The following is a 19,975-nucleotide window of genomic DNA, read 5'->3' as shown; positions in this document are numbered from 1 at the left end:
CTCATATCTTATGATCACTGGGGATTTTCTTTTACTTTTGCCCAATGTGAAATTACTCTATATCAATACCCCTTGGCTCATTTTAATCTAATATGTGGGCTTCCACTATAGAACTGACCTAAGATTGACTCTGATAAAGTTGGTGAGATAATGCCATGGAGCATGTGTACACACACACACACACACACACACACACACACACACACACACACACACACACACACTTACTTTATCAAATTCTTCAGAAACAAAGGCAATGGTTTCTCAGGGCAGTTGAGGATCAGTCCAATTCCTGGATTAGTTAGCTGTTAATTTGCAGGCTGTTCTGCAAATCAACTAAATGTAAATCAGGTCTTTTTTTTTAAAGACTAGGTCAAAAGGATGTCTCCAGGCTACTTTTGTGTGTTTTGAACTAACAGTTTAAGAATTTCATTGGTTTAGTCTCAGAAACTGAGGCAGCTCTCAATGCTCTCAGTCATAACAGCCAATCAAAATCAGCACAGGATGAGCTCATGGGTCAAATCATGAACAGAGCCAGCAATCTCTTTATCTCCCTCTCTCTGGTCACAAAATTAAGGTTTGTTAGCTTATTTTAAGTACCTGACATTGAGTCAATTAGAAGAGTACGACTATAAGATCATAAGAGGGTAAAATTTACTCCATACCCATTCCACTATCAAGGCTATATTTTATACGTTTGGCTAAATGGCAGAATTAGCTGCATTCTCAGTTTTTTGACACCAACATTGATTTTCAGGCATTGATCTTATGATCCATTCAAGAAGAATAAAAAGGAATTTGCAACCTTCCTAACTTCTTGCCTCACTCTCAACCCACAAAGAAATCCCTTTAAAAAAAAAACAAACAATAGTAATATCAGGATGCAGTGGATGTAGTCTATATGGATTTCAGCAAAGCCTTTGACAAAGTTCCACATGGAAGGTTAGTTAAGAAGGTTCAGTCGTTAGGTATTAATGCTGGAGTAATAAAATGGATTCAACAGTGGCTAGATGGGAGATGCCAGAGAGTAGTGGTGGATAATTGTTTAACGGGATGGAGGCCGGTGACTAGCGGGGTGCCTCAGGGATCTGTTTTGGGCCCAATGTTGTTTGTAATATACATAAATGATCTGGATGATAGGGTGGTAAATTGGATTAGTAAGTATGCCGATGATACTAAGGTAGGAGGTGTTGTGGATAATGAGGTGGGTTTTCAAAGCTTGCAGGGAGATTTATGCCGGTTAGAAGAATGGGCTGAACGTTGGCAGATGGAGTTTAATGCTGAGAAGTGTGAGGTTCTACATTTTGGCAGGAATAATCCAAATAGAACATACAGGGTAAATGGTAAGGCATTGAGGAATGCAGAGGAACAGAGAGATCTAGGAATAATAGTGCGTAGTACCCTGAAGGTGGTCTCATGTAGATAGGGTGGTGAAGAAGGCTTTTGGAATGCTGGCCTTTATAAATCAAAGCATTGAGTACAGAAGTTGGGATGTAATGTTAAAATTGTACAAGGCATTGGTAAGGCCAAATTTGGAATATTGTGTGCAGTTCTGGTCACCGAATTATAGGAAAGATATCAATAAATTAGAGAGAGTGCAGAGACGATTTACTAGGATGTTACCTGGGTTTCAGCACTTAAGTTACAGAGAAAGGTTGAACAAGTTAGGTCTCTATTCATTGGAGCGTAGAAGGTTGAGGGGGGATTTGATCGAGGTATTTAAAATTTTGAGAGGGATAGATAGAGTTGACGTGAATAGGCTGTTTCCATTGAGATTCAAACGAGAGGACATGATTTGAGAGTTAGGGGGCAGAAGTTTAAGGGAAACATGAGGGGGTATCTATGGTTACAAATAAAACATTCACACAACAGAGAGAGTGATAGCTGTGTGGAATGAGCTTCCTGTAGAAGTAGTAGAGGCCAGTTCAGTTGTGTCATTTAAGGTAAAATTGGATAGGTATATGGACAGGAAAGGAGTGGAGGGTTATGGGCTGAGTGCGGGTAGGTGGGACTAGGTGAGATTAAGAGTTCGGCATGGACTAGGAGGGCCGAGATGGCCTGTTTCCGTGCTGTGATTGTTATATGGTTAATATCAAAATCAAACATAACCAATAAAGCAGACAGTCTCAGCAAACAGGTTCAGTTCATGTGACTCATAACTCAGTTCAGTTGAATTGCCTCAGAATCTCATTCAGATGTGAATAATGCATTTTTTGTCCACATTGGATAGACGTTAGCAACTGTGACACAGCCACTGTACCAGAATTAAAGTCCCAATTTTTTCTTTGCAGAACGTAGAACAAATGTTGTGTGAATGTTTTATTTGTAACCATAGTGTTATTATTAATACATCAACGAGGTTAAAACAGATGGCAAGCTTACTGCAAAATACCCTGATGTGTATGAAAGGATCAACAAATTTTTTAAACACTGTAATGTGTGTAGAGATCTGCAATCTTTAATAATTGAAATTAGAATAGTTAAATAGCTGCACATATTTACCATCTGTTTTTTTAAACTCTGTATCAATTTTTTTTTCTCATGAGCCCTTTGTAAGTTTCCCAATTAGTAGAAAATGCTGCTTCGGTTTTTTTTAAATCCTAGGCACCCGTAAACTTTGTGGAGAATCAGCTTCTTACCTTATCTCATTGGCTAGGTTTTCCTCCTTTTCTGGTGCCCTCTTGCTTTGATACGTGCAGTAGAAAACAATGATAGCGACCAGCAAACATGTTCCGAGGAGTGCCCCAATCACAGCCCCAGCGATGACCCATGCATTATTGGCTATGGAAAGGAGAAGCAAAATGAAGATGAATCATTTCTGACTGAAAACATTCACATTTCAAAAGAGAACAAGAGGAACCAGTTTTAACATGCTGAAAATTGGATTTGTACCTGGGAATTCTGTGAATACAAGAAGCATGCAAATGACTGTCTGCAATGTTATTCTGTGAATCGTGACTTTTCCAATTATGCTTGCTACCCAGTGTTTCTTACCCCAACACTACAGTTACCCAGCCTGGGGGAGTAGTGGGAGCTGAGAAGGAGTGGGGTTGGGTGGAAAGATATTCTTAATCATTGCAACGTGATGGGTAAGATTCTATCCTAAACCCTCCAGATCCCTTCACAGTGTACTAACTAGTATGTCATTAAATGTCTGGATTTTTGGGGAGAGTCAAGGACGGGGATTGAAGGATCAGGCCAAAACATGTAAGAGTGTGTTTAAAGAAAAAATACTGTGTATATGAATGGATAGGTTACATGACCAAAAGGGGGAAACTGCTATGTCTGCAGAATTGAGCACCAACGCTCATGGATAAGGATCAATTAAACAATAATTTCTCTGAGATTCAACATAGAGACCACTAAATTCTGTACTTACAAGTTATCACCTCCATCTGTATAGAGCATGATGCATTCCCCGCTAAATTTATGGATGAGCAAGTGTACAATCCAGACATCTCCTTGGTGATGTTCCTCAATATTAGAGTTCCCATTTGGGAATCTAGAAAATAAATATTTCATTAAGAAATTCAAAACAGAATTGAAATTCCAAGTCTTCAATCCACTGTATTAAGTCATAAATGCATCTCAATTGCCATTTCCTTCATGTTCACTATAATTAGATCAGAGAAAAAAAAACTTTGTTGCAATTTAGTCATTTCAGTCTGAAGTCTACAATATGAAATTCTGCCTTGAAGTGAAGTGCTTCTATTCAGGTCCATGGAAATTACCTTTCTTGGCCATAATCTGGTTAATCACCATCTCCTTGCCAAATCATTCTGGTAGGATATGGGCCAATTTAAAGGGGCAACATATCTTGAAGAGATGACCTTATAATAGCTAATGATGGTCTATATAAAACTTGATGGGGCCAACAAGCAGAGCTAAAACAATACTCCTTCCCTCGCTATGTAAAGCTGCAGTGAGCCTACAATTATTTTTATGGATCCAAACCTGTTCCATAACATAATGGTGTAGAAATCCATCCATTTACCTGAGACTTTCCCCAGATTATTTCCAAACATCTTCATTACATGGGAGGCCATTCAGCCCATTGAGCCTATGACAACTCACAGAGCAATTCCATTCCATCACAGTTTCACCCCATAATGCATTCTCCCTGCAATCCCATCAACTGTTCCAGATTCTTGGCCTGGTAACCCTTTCTGGCCAGATGCTTTCCATACCTGGACCATAGCCTTCCATACCCTTTCCATCCATGTACTTGACTAAACTTCTGTTAAATGTTGTAACCAAACATGCATTCTGATTCTGAGTCATCCACCACTTCCACTGGCAGCTCGTTCCACACACGCACCCTACCCCCTGAGTGAGCAAGATGTCCCTCAGGTTTCCCTGCAAAAAGTAGTGGATACAGCTCAGTCCATCATGGGTAATGCCTGCCCCACCATTGGCCACATCTACACAAAGCATTGTGCAGGAAAGCAGCATCCATCATCAGGAACCTGCACCATCCATGTCATGTCCTCTACATGCTACTGCCATCAGGAAGAAGGTACAAGAGCCTCAAGACCTGCACCACCAGGTTCAGGAACAGCCATTACACCAGGCTCTTGAATAAGAGGGAATAGATTCACCTGCCCCACCACTGAACTGTTCTCACAACCTATGGACACTAGCAACCCTTAAACACCTGAAATTCTGCAAATGCTGGAAATCCAAAGCAACACACACAAGATGCCAGAGGAACTCAGCAGGTCAGGCAGCATCCATGAACGTGAACAAACAGTCGATGTTTTGGGCCAACAGCCCCTTCAGGACTGGAAAGGAAGGGAGAAGACACTGAATTAAAAACATGGAGGGAGGGGAAGAACGATAGCTAGAAGAAGATAGGTGAAGCCAAGTGTGTGGAAGGATAAAGGGCTGGAGAAGAAGGAATCCAATAGGAGAGGAGAGTGGACCATAGAAGAAAAGGAACGAGGATGGGCACCAGGGGGAGGTGATAGGCAGGTGAGAACATATAAGAGGCGAGAGTAGGGAATATAAGAAGAGGGGAGGGGGAGAAAATTTTTTTTACCAGAAGGGAAAATCAATGTTCATGCCATCAGATTGGAGGGAACCCAGAGGAAATATAAGGTGTTGTTCCTACACCCTGAGGGTGGCCTCATTGTGGCACAAGGGGAGGCCATGGATGAACATATCGGAAAGGGAATAGGAATCAGAATTAAAATCTAACAGGTCTCACCAATATAGAGCAGGCGACATCGGGAGCACTGAATATAATAGACAACCCCAGTATATTCACAGGTGAAATGCTGTCTCACCTGGAAAGACTGTTTGGGGCCCTGAATGGAGGTGAAGGAGGAGGATAATGGACAGATGTAGCACTTTGGCAGCTTGCTGGGATAAGTGCCAGGAGGGAGACTAATGAGGAGAGATGAATGGACAAGGGAATCACCAAGGGAGTGATCCCTGCAGAAAGTGGAGAGCAGGAGGACACAAAGATGCATTTGGTGGTAGAATCCTTATGGACATGGCAGAAGCTGTGGAGAGTGATGGGTTGGATGTGGAGGCTCATAGAGTGGTAGGTACAGACAAGAGGAGCATCTAGTTGGAAACAGCAAACCTTTCCACAAGAATATTGGTACCCCTCCATTTCAGCTGCAAACCATCCCTTCTGTACAGGTCACATCTTCCCTGAAAAGGAGCCCAATGTTCCAAAAATCTGAAACCTTCCCTCCTGTATGATCTCCTTGGCCGCATGTTAAGCTGTACCTTCTTCCTATTTCTAATGTCGGTAATATGTAGCACGGGTAGCAATCCTGAGATCACCACCCTAAAGGTCCTGTCCTTTAACTTAGCACTGAACTCACTTTGTAGGGCTCTGTCACCCCTTCTACCTATGTCATTGTTACTGACATGGACCATGACCTCTGGGAACTCACACTCCCCTTCAAGAATGCTATGGAGTTGATTTGTGATGTCCTTGACCCTGGCAGCATCCTTTCCCCCCTGCCTCTCTGAGCCATAGAGTGCCAGAGACTGGACTTCTGCAGTATTTTTCTATTAGGTAGTCCTCCCTGACAGTATAGAGGGGAAGGGCCATTGGGGTACCCTGCACTGGCTGTCTACTTACTGCAGCCAATTAACCTATGCATCTTTAAGGAATCCTGTGTTGCCTGAGGCAACCCACACTGTCACAGGCAGAACATTCAAACTCCATATAAACCACTTTAGAGATCAGAAGTGAACCTTGTTCTCTAGCACAGTGAAGCAGCGACTCTAACAGCCGTGCCACTGAGCTACAGATTCTGTGCGGATTCAGCAAGCCATAGGGGCCATCTCCAGCTCGCTCCATGACACGGAGACACTCCGAGGTCCGAGAAACAAGTCTTGTTCTCTGCATTATTAATAATCAGGTCCACATTACAGAATCAGGAGAGATCTCTGTTTCAACAGTTCATGAAAATTGTAATAATTAACATGAAGAACACCTTTGGGGATTTTTCTGTCGATATTTTTTAAGGTACACCTGAAGAACAGCTTAAGAGCTCATTAGAAGAGTCTCAAGAGAAGACACTGAGTGCCAAGCTGTGAGAGATCTGGACCAACAGAAGGATCATTAAATATGAATACATCAGGATCAATTGGGTAACCTGATGCAGCTTTCACCCCATCAGGTTCTGAGTCAGTATCAACATCACATACATTTATAAACAATTCTAAAAATTACAGAAATAGAGAGAAGTATATGTTCGTCTCTAGGCTTGCTTTTATTAGTAGAAGTGGATAATGACGAGGAGAGTCTTCAGTCACTACATCAGAAGCATCATGCTGAAGTACAATATATCAGCACTAGCCGGTATAAATTAAAGAATCTTCTGAAATACATCAGTTATTGGATTGTAAACTGGAGGACCATCTGTGCATGTTTCAGAAGCAAATTAAGCTGCTTAATCTCACACTGTGTATATTTCTGCTTATCTATGAAGTCACTGCATCCAAAGTTATTCATTGCATGTGATGTGCTCAGTTGCAATAAGAAATGCAATAAGGCACAGTACTAATGCAATTTTTTTAGCCTTACAATACTGTAAATGCACTTTTATTTGTCTGCCCACAGGAGATTGAACTGTACAGTAGGCGGGTGACATTATTACAACGAGTTGTGTTGCAACAGTTGACACTCATTTGCGTGTCACAAACAGCAGGCAGTATCTTCTCATGTTGTGTAAACTAACATCACAATCCACAACTGATAATATTTGTTCAGATCATTTGTATTGGATTTGTCTTCAATCTTGTGCCTGGTGCATTGGTCACGGTATGGTTTAACAATCTAAGACGACTCAATTATCTCCCAGTTTTCTGTTATCTACCTACCAATCAGTTCCATGCTTCAAATTCACATTTCTTAACATTATTCTCTTTGAATTAAAGGAAAAATCCCTTTCTCAGGTCCAGTTGTGGTGACAAAAACCAAGGTGTCATGAAGTCCAAGAGTTATACAGCATGGAAGCAAGAGCTTTGGTCCAAATCATCCATGCTGACCAAGGTGCCTACCTGAGCAAATCCCATTTGCCTTCAATTGGCCCATATCGTCCAAACCATTCCTATCCATGGACCCAAATGTTACTTACACAACATAATTGTACTTGCCTGTACCACTTCCTCTGGCAGATCTTCCCATGTACTCATCATTCTCTGTGAGAAAGTTGCCCTTCAGATACCTTTCAAATCTTTCCCTTCTCACCTGAAATACATCCACTAGCCTTAGATTTCCTACCCTGGGAAAAAACTATGACCATCTGTCTCATCTACACCACTCAGATTTTATATAACTCTGTAAAATCACCCCTTATCCTCCTATGTTCCAGCCTATCTAGGCTCTCTTTATGATCCAAAGTGATTGAACTGAGCAATTTAAAGAAAGCTGAATGAATGCTTCCAACAGATTCCCTAGGTTTTGGTTTCCCCTCCTCCTTGATTGGATTTGTAATTTTCTCCATTAACATGTTTGATGAATCCACATGTTGGATATCTAATCTGGCAGATATGAGACTGTTAGGGCGTATTCTGGAGTTATGGACAAATAGATATATCAGGCAGATTTGATGGATCGCTATGTCTTCTCCCAACCACTGCTATTTTACATTCACATGCCTGAATTGCAAAGGACAGGAAAGAAATAATGATCAAATCTGCAGTTCTCCCAGGATCAGCCCACCCAGTGGACTTCACCTGTCTCTTGCAAAGTCTCCGCATGCAGATATTCAGTGACAACATTTGCAGTAATGAGGGACTGGTTGTCCAATCTCCCCTGAAATAGAAACTCATCAGAATAATCAGTTTCAAACTAAATGCTATTTACCATCCCCATTTTAGTAGTTATAGAAGAACCATAACATTAGGGGACATTCACTTGTGCCAGGTAAATTTTTATATTATATGGGTTTTAATCGACTCAAATACTGTTGGAAGGTACAGACTCATGCAAATTCTGGAAGGATGTTTTGTTTCTGTTAAACCTCAAAATATGATAAAGGACAACATGAACAAGATTGAAAATTATTTGTGGATCAATGCACAAGAATGACCATCCCTTGTGCCAGTCAAGATGGCACTGAGCTGTGGTCTCCATCAAAGTTGTGGTACAGACTTGATTTTTTTAGGTTTGTAGGAATGGTTTTTGGTACAGAGAGGGAAATTAGTGGTCCTATTAGAGTTTAGGGGCATGGTTGTGGAGGAGTTAGAGGTCAGGCTGGAGACTATGCCTCCAATTCTTGCTCAAAGGCCAGCGACATTGATGTGGGACGAAGGACATCTATGGTCAGATGTCAGGCTGGCAGACCAGCAAGGATGAAGGCTGATGGACACCCAGGTGAATGGGACACTGGCAGATTTTGGGATCAGATTTCTGTGTGGGAAGGTGACATGAGGGCTGGTCAGTGAGACTAGAGTTCAAAGCCTAGCATTTAAGGTTCCAGTCATCAGAGAGCCAGAGTTCACGGCCTGGCATTTGGGTTCCTCATTCGTTGTCCACGGCAAGTCCTGGGGTCGATAGCAAAGACCAAAGCCATTGGTTGATTGGAAGTTTGGAAGTCGAGGTCTGATGGTCAAAGCCCTGGATCTGTGAGACTCCAAGTTTACTGGGAAGTCAAAGGCTTAATGCCTGTGCTCGTCCACAAGTCCATGGGAAGCCGAAGGCCCAAAGACAGAGTGTCCTAGGATTGAAGGACTGTCTGTATGTGTGCGTGACTGAGTGGGTGTAGTGGGAATGGGGCTTGTTTTGCTGCTGCTGTTTTGTTGTCGTTGCCTGTATTGTTCTGCCAGCATGATGGGCTATGTTGGCACTGGAATTGGTAGCAACCATTAAAGGCTGTCCAACACATTCTTCAATTGTGCTGGCTGTTAATGCAAACAATGAATTTCACTGTATGCTTCGATGCAGATGCGATAAATAAATTAATCTGAATCTCTGCCCCTGCATACCATTTTAATCCTTTTCACCTGGTTTAAGTTAGCTTAACAGAAGGGCATTAGGCAGTCACTGCCCAGCATGCCAACCTGACAATTCAACAGCGTTTGAGGTGCTCATCACATGCTGCATTAGTCTGTGAGTTGCCCAGGGGCTTGGAGGGACTGCAAGAAAGAGAGGCCCAGGGAGCACACATCTGTAGAATGGAGAACTATACCTCTTTCCTCACCCACACTGGCAGCATGAAGGAATGAAATACACGTGAAACTTTATGTTCTCATGGCACTCTGTTAGATATCAACCTAAATCGTTTAATTACAGCTACAATGAGTTTTACATAGTAATTATCTAGTTATTATAAATGGGTTGTGTGGGTGAACCATTTGACTGAACTTTGAAAATCACTGATTTAAATGAGCATTATTCTGGAGTATGTAGGAAAAAAAATCTCTAACTTCAGTCTTGTTACAAAATGTTTGACTGGGGTTAGAATGAATTCTGCATCCTCTCCGTCATTGAGCACACCTACACGAAATGCTGTCGCAGGAAAGCAGCACCCCCACCACCCAGGACATACTGTCTTCTCACTGCTGCCATCAGGAAGGTATAGGAGCCTCAGGACTCACTCCACCAGGTTCAGGACTAGTTAGTACCACTCAACCATCAGGCTCATGAACTAAAGGGGATAATTTCACTCACCCCATCATTGCAATGTTCCCACAACCTATGGACTCACTTTCGAGGACTCTTCATCTCATGTTCTCAATATTTATTGCTTATCTATTTATTATTATTATTTATTTCTTTTTGTATTTGCACAGTATGTTGTCTTTTGTACACTGATTGAATGCCCAAGTTACTGCTGTCTTTCATTAATTCTGCTATGGTTATTATTCTATGGATTTATTGAGTATGCCCACAATGAATCTGGGGCCTCTGTACCTCCCTCTGCAAATGGATCCTCGACTTCCTAACTGGAAAATACCAATCTGTGCAGATTGGTAAGAACATCTCCTCCTCACTGACGATCAACACTGGCGCACCTCAGGGATGTGTGCTTAGCCCATTGCTTATCTATATACCCATCACTGTGTGACTAGGCATAGCTCAAATGCCACTTGTCAATTTGCTGACAATACAGCCACTATTGGTAGAATCTCAGATGGAGACAAGAGGACATACAGGAGCAAGATATACCAGCTAGTTAAGTGGTGTCGCAGCAACAACCTTGCACTTGAGATGAAAGAGCTGATTGTGGACTTCACAAAGGGTAGGACAAGGGAAAAACAAACCAATCTTCATAGAGGGATCAGAAGTGGAGAGAGTGAGCGGTTTCAGGTTCCTGGGTGTCAAGATCTCTGAGGATCTAAGCTGGTCCCACCCAACATATCCATGAAGTTATAAAGAAAGCAAGACAGCAGCTATATTTTATTAGGAGTTTGAAGAGATTTGGTATGTGACCTAAAACACTCAAAAACTTCTGCAGATGTACGTGGAGAGCATTCTGACAGGCTGCATCACTGTCTGGTATGAGGGCAGGTGCTACTGCACAGGATTGAAAGAAGCTACAGGAAGTTGTAAAATCAGTCAGCTCCATCTTGGGCACTAGTTTCTGTAGTATCCAAGATATCTTCAAGGAGTGATGCCTCAGAAAGGCGTCGTCTATTATTAAGGACCCCCAGTGCCCAGGGCATGCCCTTTTCTCACTGTTACCATCAGGTAGGAGATGCAGAAGCCTGAAGGCACACACTCAGTGATTCAGGAGCAGCTTTTTCCCTTCTGCCATCCATTTCATAAATGGACACTGAACCCATGAACACTACCTCACTTTTTAAAATTATTTCTGCTTTAACATTATTTAACTGTTAAATATACATATATATACTTACAGTAATTGATTTACTTTTCGATTTTTCTTCTACATTATGTATTGCATTGTACTGCTGACACTGAGTAAACAAACTTTACGATATATGCCGGTGATATTAAACCTGACTCTGATTCTGAACCTTGCTTCGAGGTTGCAGTTGGAACATGTACCAGGCCGAGGTGAGAAGCCTTGTATCCGACCTGTGACAATGCTGACCTTGGAGTGTATCATTCCACTACACATTGATGCACTTCCTTTCACCAGCCAGCTTTAGTGACACATTTTTCCTGGCAGTACCAACTGATGAAAAAAATGCCTCATTGCTGACAGAAGCGGAGTATTTCATTTGCTGGGGTCAACTTTACATTTAGACGTCCAGACTCAGCCAACAGCACCAAATGGAATACAGAGTAGATTTATATTTGTGGTTGAATGGTATTGAAACATGCAACTCCAAGAGAGTTGAAGCAATACATCATTGAAGATCAATTCACCCACTGGGCCCATGCAGCTAGCTTTTAAGCTGCTTGCTGCAATTTCTAGTTTTTTCCCCTGTAACCCTGCAAATATATATTTTTTCAAGGACTTGCCAATTTCTGTTTCTCAATTCTAGGATTAAATCTCTCCCCACATTTTCAAGCAATGAATTTCAGATCAAAGATATCTACTTTCTTGAAAAAGCAAATTTTCCAGCTCCCTTGCTACTTTTGTCATTCTTCTTCAATGTGTGAACTCTCAATCCTTCCAGCAGAGGGAAATATTTCTCTCTGTTTCTTTGGTCTAATTTCTTTATTATGCGGAATGCTTCTATCAAGTTGTTGTTACCGCATCATTATTCGGGTACTTTAGCTGCAGCCACCTTCTGCTTTTTTTTGCAAGGCATTGGGGTAACTTAAAAGTCTATCCTTCTCAAATGAAAGTGGCAAGAGTAGGAACAGGTGCTCGAGACGCAAGAAATTCTGGAGATGCCAGAAACACAGAAAAGGCGGGAGGATCTCGGGAAGTCAGGCAGCATCTATGGAGCAGAATGAGCAGTCGTTGTCTTGGGCCAAGACCGTGCATCAAGACTGGAAAGGAAGGGGCAGAAGCCAGAGTCAGAAGGTGGATGGGGAGTGGGAGAAGGGGAAATGTGCAAACTGGCAGAGGATAGGTGAGGGGGAAGAAGGATGAAGGTGAGAGGTGATAGGTGGAAGAAGTAAAGGGCTGAAGAAGAAATAACGTGTTGGGAGAGTGAATCTTATAGAATTGATTGCAATGATTGGGGCCAATTGATTGCTCAGTGAATTGACTGGGCATCCTATATGCAGGAGGGACTCTCTTTTGAGCACAGGCATAAGTGCTATGTTTTCATCTTGTTTGTAGCTCAGTTTATAGCTCCTGCACTGTAAGTTACCCAGTGTGTACAGTTACAAACATGACTCAGTAAAAACACTTTATCAGACTATTCCGTTGTCGTTCTTGCCACGCACATACATAATAGAGAAGATAGTTGACCATGGAATAAAGGGAAGGAGGGAGAGAGAAAGAGAGCCATGAGAGCAGAGGAGAAAAGGAGTGAGAGGATAACTTGAGAGATGAAGGAATCCAGGAGACACTAGCTCCTGTTCCACCATCACAGATACATCCAAATCTTCTGAAATTATTACACATACAAACATAAGACCATGAGACGTTGGAGCAGAATTAGGCCATTCAGCCCATTGAGTCTGCTCTGCCATTCATTTATGGCTGATTTTGTTTTCTTTTCTCAACTCCATTCTTCCACCTTCTCACAATAATCCTAACTCCCTTACCAATCAGGAACCTGTCAACTTCAGTCTTAAGTAGATCTAAACACTTAGCCTCTACGGCCTTGTGTGAACTCCATCAAGTACAGGCATCAACCATCAATCACTCTTCATATATTAAACTTTTCATTCTTGGGATCATTCTTGAGCACCTCCTCTGGACCCTCTCCAGGACCAGCACAGATTTCCTTAGATATGGCAGATAATGCCTTTCATAACATCAGGACATCTTAAAACAATCCATTGAAAATAAGTATATTTGAAATGTGTTCTCTGGCACATGGTATGAGGATCTTTTTTGTTTGTCCATGAGAATTCAGCTAAAGATAACAAAAGTTACACACTGAATGAAGAAACTGGTTTGTGTACTCACTGTGGATGGGGTGATTAAAAGACTGCGGCTTGGGACTGGTCCGTTGCCAAGTGTAGGTAGGGGCCGGTTTGCCATTTGATGAATGACAGGTCAGGGTCACATTATGACCAACAAATTTGCTTCCATTGATACTGCATTTTGGAGTGGAGGGTGGTACTAATTTGGAGAGAAGAGAGAAACAAATCAATGAGATAGATGCTTAAAATACGTGGAGCACATTGCATTTGCTACAATACTCAGAATGAATTCCATGGCGCGAGCCCAAGATCGACTCCACTGCTTCTCTCCGATTGAGGCATTGAGCAAAATTGAAGGCGATGAGGAGGAAGGCAGAAGACGTGCGAGTGTTTGGCGCCGTCCACCTGCGTTTGACCAGCCTTCCTCTCTCGCGCACTAGCTGCTGTCGGAGGAAAGTGCAGGAGTCTTGGGATCCACGTTGTAAGGATTGATCGGTGAAGCTGTGGACTCATTTTGGGAACTTTGAAGTTCATGTTTCACATTTTCCTGGATTCTGATTACTCTTTTTTTGCTGTTTTTAGGCTTTTTGATTGGGCGATCAATGCGGACTGGGATGCTTTGGCGAAGAATGGCTCTGCGGCCTGCAGTGGGCTAGCAGCGCTACTAAACTGAACTAAACTGAATACTACTGGACTCCTGGTTTGATATTCTATGCCTGACCGCTTGCTTTTTGCCATTTGCGCAGTTTGTTCTTTTTTCGCACGTTGGGTGTTTGATGTTTTCTTGAACGAGTTCCATGGTGCTTCTTTCTTTCATGACTGCCTGTGGGAGGACAAATCTCAGAGCTGTATTCTGTATACATACTTTGATCATAAATGTACTTTGAATTTTTGAATCTTTGAATGATCTTTCATTGAAACATAAGAATATCTGGCCAAAAGATTTGTTAATCAATATACAAGTTGTGGGTGTTGTAAGCAAGGTGAGAAGTTATTCCCCAAATCTATTTGAGCCTGCATACTGCATACCATCTGAATGAGGTATTCCCACAGTGCTCTTGTGTAGAGAGTTTGAGGATTTAGACATTGATGATGAACTTCCAAATCAAAATTTTATGAATCTTAAAGTACACTGCAGTGACTAAGATAGATAGAGGAGTGTCGGGGGGCTAATTAGAATGGTTGATCAATTAACTACCTGTGGGAAGATACTTTTAAGATGGTAGCATGAAGTTTTAGTATTAATAGCCCCGTAGCACTTTCCAAAAGGGAACTTTTGTAAAAGGCAACACACAGAGAATTCTGGAGGAACTCAGCAGGCCAGGCAGGATCTATGGCAAGGAGTAGTATCGACATTTCAGCCCCGGCCTGCTGAGTTCCTCCAGCATTTTGTGTGTGTCACTTGGATTTCCAGCATCTGCAGATTTTCTCTTGTTTGTGTTTTGTAAAAGGAAGTTTGCTCGGTGGGTAGAGTCTACAATGATTTTTTCCTGGTCATTTATTTACCCTGGGCACATGCAAGTCCTGCAGTGATGGTAGACTGCACGCAAATACCTTTTCTGGTGACCTGCTGCTTTTGCATATTGTGAGAGGATGTTGTGCCAAACCAGACAGTAGTGGTTGATGTGAGGATGCTCTCCCTAATGGTAGAATTGCACCAGTATGTTTTGGGGAAGATGGAATTTTACCAACTGCTGAAAGACTTTTTAGTTAATGAAGGAAATGTGGTTCTCCCACATGAGGTCCTGTGAACCAATGAAGCCCAGGAACCTGTACGTTGAAAGGTGCTAACTGTAGAGCTGTTATTATGAGTGGGTGGAGAGGACACTCATTTCTCCTGAAGTCGATATGCATCTCCACAGTTCTGAAGACATTCAGCTCCAAGTGCTTGTGATTGCACCAGGCTTATTTACTTTCTGATCGTATTTGGATTTACCATTAATTTTCAAAAATTTGTATTAACCATTAATAATTAATTTCATATAACTGGTATAATAGCATAATGGCTAAGCTACTTGATTAGTATCATAGACCATTGTCTTAGGGATGCAGGTCAAATCTTGCAATGGTAACTGAAGAAGTTTAATGCACATAATGAGAATTAAAAGCTAGAATTCCAATGCACTAAGAAAGCTCAATTCTCCTATGAATATGTCCCTCTTCTTTCCTTAAATATTCCTGTCTTAGTGGTGGATATTCCAACAGTGTGTAATGCAATCTGTCCTGTTATGTCACTCTGAAATTCAAACTTCTGAAAGGACAATGTGAATGATGACAGTAGAGTGTAAAATGATACACACTACATTTATTATCCTTAGTAACAGAGTACACCATCTGACAGTCTCAATATGCCAGACCACACAAAAAAAAACAAAAATAAATAGCCAATTCTCATATAAACAAAAAGGGCAAGTAATTTAAAGTTTGGGAATTCATTACTGAGTCAAGCAGGCTGCAATGTGTTCACACAGAAGGTAAGGTATAATTCATTTATCTTTCAATGGGCAAAATGCTCTAATTTTGTTCAATAATCTCTCCAGTGACACTTCATCAAAGGTCCTCTTGAAGTCCAAATGTCAACTTGTCCTCCCTTATCTGTGTTAGTTACAGTGTTAAAAATTGCAATAAATTTATCAAATACTGTTTCTCTTTCATTAGTCAGTGCTGGCCCTGCCTAATCTTAATATTATGTTCTAAGTGCCTTGCAACCAATTTCTTAATAATACATTCAAACATTTCCCCACTACTAATGTCAGGCTAACTGTCCACAATTTTCTATTTTTACTCTCCCATCTTTTCTATGAAATTATAACCACCTTCAAATTGTATTAGCCAACTCCGATAAATACTCTCTCCCAGTTTGCAACTGTAGCCTCTAAATACAGGAGTTCCTAAACTTTTTTCATGCTATCAGTACCATTAATGTTACCATTAACCAAGGGGTCTGGTCTGTGGACCTCAGCCTGGGACTCCTGCTCTCATTTGCCACTGGCTCAAAAGCTGGGGGAGTCATGCAGTACACTCTGGGAAATGAAGTCACTCAACTACAGAGTAGGCAGGCGGAGTAGATTGTAATACGTACTCAGCACGGACAAGTTGGTTATTCCGTTTTTCATTAACCCAGAATTTGCAGAGACTACAGTGCAAGTGTAGTGACCTGAATCATCTAACTTGGTGTTGTTGATATATATGGAGACATCCCTGGTTGGCTTTGAATGCAGGAAACTAACACGCTTTCGGTATTGAGGTTCTACTGAAATTTGGTTGCTGGAATACATCACGATCTGGAGAGAAGAAACAAAGTACATTTTAGAAAAGGAATGTTAACAGCATGCTGTACAAGTCAGTCAAACCAAATCACTATATTCCTTCATACTAATAGAATTTATATTGAATTTGATGTTAATTATGAATTTACATCAAGCGTCCTGCAGACAGTTCACAAAACTACTTTCGTTTATTTCAAATATAATTCTATTACTCAGCTGCGTACAGTTGGAGTCTGTGATTTACATTTTGATGTTCTGGGGCTGATTGAGCAGTCTGGCACTTGCTGTCTCCGTGGGAATTCGATGAGGCTTGGAGCGGAGTGTGCGGCCTGGACGCCTGGTAGCCTGGAGACAGGGCACGAGCCAGTGATCGACTCCATGTTGCTTCTCTCCGACTGAGGCATCGAGCAAGGTTGAAGTCGATGAGGACGAGCGCGGAGGACGGGCGGGTGTTTGACGCAGTCTTTGTGTGTTTGGCCGGTCCTCCTCTCCCTCTCACTAGTTGCTGTCGGAGGAAAGTGCAGGAGTCTTGGGATCCACATTGCAGGACTGATTGGCAAGGCCACGGACTTGTCTTGGGGGACTCTGAGGTGCATGTTGCACGTACTTCTGAAGTCTGGTTACTCTTTTTTTTTCTGTTTTTGAGCAGTTGGATTCAAGTGGGTGACGCGGACTGGGGCGCTTTGCCGAAGGATGGCCTTGTGGCCTGCATTGGCTAGCGGCGCAGCGCTGAACTGAACTAAACTGAATACCAATGGTTTGATGTTTGATATTTTATGTGTTGCCCATTTGCTTTTTGCCGTTTGCGCAGATTGTTCTTTTTTTGTGTGCTTTGAGAATTTGATATTTTCTTGAACAGGTTCAGTGGTGTTTATTTGTTTCATGGTCGATGAATCTCAGAGTTGTATTCTGTATACTAGTCGTCACCAACCTTTTTAAGCCCAAGGTCCCCTACCTCGGCCTTAATGAAAGGCGAGATCGACCCCAAATTGATTAGTTACATGCATGCGCACCGGGGCAGAAAAGACCAGAAGTAAAACCCCGCAACCCGGAAGTAGAAATAATGTATAAACACCAAGGGTACCCACCCTTTTTTGCACTGCGGACCTGTTTAACATTGACAATATTCTTACGGACCAGTCGACATTGGGGGGGCGGGGGGTGTTAAACAGAACCGGAATACACCGATACTCGAAGCAGGTTCCTTATATCCAGTCTATTCCGCAATTTAGTTTTCGCAGCTCTCGGCACTTAGCTTCTATCCCACTTGGTCACGTTTTTTCCGCTGAAAAATCTCAACGTGTTTGTCTTTAAGTGCGGGGTGCTTGGACTCAAGGTACCGAAGCAGTTTTGAGGGCTTCATTGCCTCATTAGACAGCCTCCCAGCCCGAACTCCAGCCTCCTACCCGCCCGCCGCCAGATGCCTTGGCCAGGTGTGGCTGGTCGTGGGTTGGGTAAGAGGACAAGGTCAGGGCCGGAGGTCCCCGTACCGGGGCCGCGGCGGTCTCAGTCCGGAGAGAGTGACCAACCGAGCAAGGAGTGCGACAGGACGCGCCTGCCCCCCTTGTAGGATCTATCGGCCGATAAAAGTTTGTTTCAGTAGAACAGCGCGGTAGCTGCTCTGAAACTTACGAAACGCTGAGCCTGAATTAGGTCGTCTACGAATATTTTAGCACTGGGTTCCTCACGACCATTCGGTGTGGTAAACAGGTTTAGAGGCGGCGCCCATCTGTCCGCGCTCCGGGTCAGTAGCAACGGCACTTCCTGCCGACCCCCCGAGGCCAACCAGTGATCCCTGCTGCAAGGGTATCACTGAGTTTAGGCGTCTGATGACCTCGCATGCGTTCAAGTTCAACAGTGGGCGTGACAGGGAATGAGGAAAGGTGCAGCTGACTCGTATTGTTTCCAGTGGTTGGGGACCACTGAATTACACTGTGCAGTGTGGGGGAGCTACACGCATGCACACTGGGCAGAAAGAACGGAACAAAAACCCCACAACCCGGAAACAATCTCTCAACGGTATTTGTGTATTTCTTTTTCTTTTCTTTTTTTTTGGGATCTACTGGGAAAGTCTCAAAGATTGACCAGTCAATCGCGATCGACGGGTTGGCAACCACATCTGTATATAGTACATACATTGATAATAGATGTACCTTGAATCTTTGAATTGGTGTTAATGCAGAACTCTACTAATTTGCAAGTACTTGGGCTAGTAGTTTACGGAGTTAGTCCCCAGATCCTTTCTCCAAAGGGTGCCTAATCTAAAGGTGCAAAGACCCAAATCCATTTTGTTGTATCCCCGTGTACCTCGTCTTGCACTTGGATTAAGCTAGCTGCAGGTGGTATGCAGCACGGTTATACAGTGCTTGCAACACACTATCCATGAGAGGGAATGAGGTCAGTCTCACACAGCACAGTCCAATCACTGTGCAGCAAGGAATCCCTAGGAAACTGGTAGAGAGCTTTCATAACAAAAACACCTAATCCCTTACCTAGATAGAAATCTCACAGGCTGGCAGACAACACCTCCACTTGCAAATCCTGCCCTATTTTCTGATGGGAAGCCAGGCAGAATGAAGGCCAACACTGCAGACACCAAAGCTTATGTAAATGGCCGAGATATGAAAAAAATATACAGTTCCTCAGTTCATCCTGGTCCAGAAAGCTTTCGCCCACATCTGATTCCATCCTGAGGGAAATGTAGATTCTCTAATCACAAATTAGGAAGCCCATCCAGTCTCTGCTGGCTCTGAACCATCCCACTCCCCAACTTTTTTGTCTCTCCAATGTGATTCTATTCTGCACCTTATTCTCCTGCCACCCATTTAGGGCTATTTGACATTAGGGCTAAACATCATTTGTTTGAGATGTGGGAGGGAACCTAGGGAGACCTATGTGGTTGCAGACTCCACACAGACAGCACGGAGGTCAGAATCGAACCTTGATCACAAGAGCTGTGCAACTGCAACAATGTTGCTGCATTCCTGTGGTGCCCACCATTGGCTGCATGTTTTTTTTGACCATATTGTAGTCTTTTTTTGGTGCCATCATGAATACAGTCTAAAACAATTTGGATTTTTAAAAGAATTTTCCTCAATGTTTCTGGATTTACCAAAACATTTCTAGGAGCCAATCACAAACATATCGACTTTTGGAATCCTTGAAGTCTGTACTGCTGTTGAATCCATCCTCTTAGTTCAGTGTTTTACCCTCTAGTAAAATCGCAATGGAAGCTACAGTGTAAAAATGTGGCTTAGGAAATGGAGCACCATCTTGCTGA

General features: G+C 42.5%; 1 protein-coding gene across 3 annotated transcripts in view; it reads right to left on the bottom strand.

The window, feature by feature from the left end:
* Positions 1-19,975, bottom strand: part of LOC132385262 (endothelial cell-selective adhesion molecule-like) — a 121,963-nt gene that overhangs the window by 8,811 nt on the left and 93,177 nt on the right. For all 3 annotated transcript variants that reach the window (XM_059957280.1, XM_059957279.1, XM_059957281.1), the window contains exons 3-6: positions 16,509-16,710; positions 13,470-13,625; positions 3,380-3,502; positions 2,640-2,781 (exon numbers count right to left, since the gene is read on the bottom strand). In XM_059957280.1, coding sequence (XP_059813263.1) covers positions 2,640-2,781; positions 3,380-3,502; positions 13,470-13,625; positions 16,509-16,710 — 623 coding nt within the window. The remainder of the gene's footprint in view (positions 1-2,639; positions 2,782-3,379; positions 3,503-13,469; positions 13,626-16,508; positions 16,711-19,975) is intronic.

Source organism: Hypanus sabinus, chromosome X2 (genome assembly GCF_030144855.1).
Source record: "Hypanus sabinus isolate sHypSab1 chromosome X2, sHypSab1.hap1, whole genome shotgun sequence".
In the NCBI taxonomy this organism is placed as follows: Eukaryota; Metazoa; Chordata; class Chondrichthyes; order Myliobatiformes; family Dasyatidae; genus Hypanus; species Hypanus sabinus.
The sequence above is the reverse complement of the archived record's forward strand: the minus strand, read 5'-3'. Positions and strand labels throughout refer to the sequence as shown.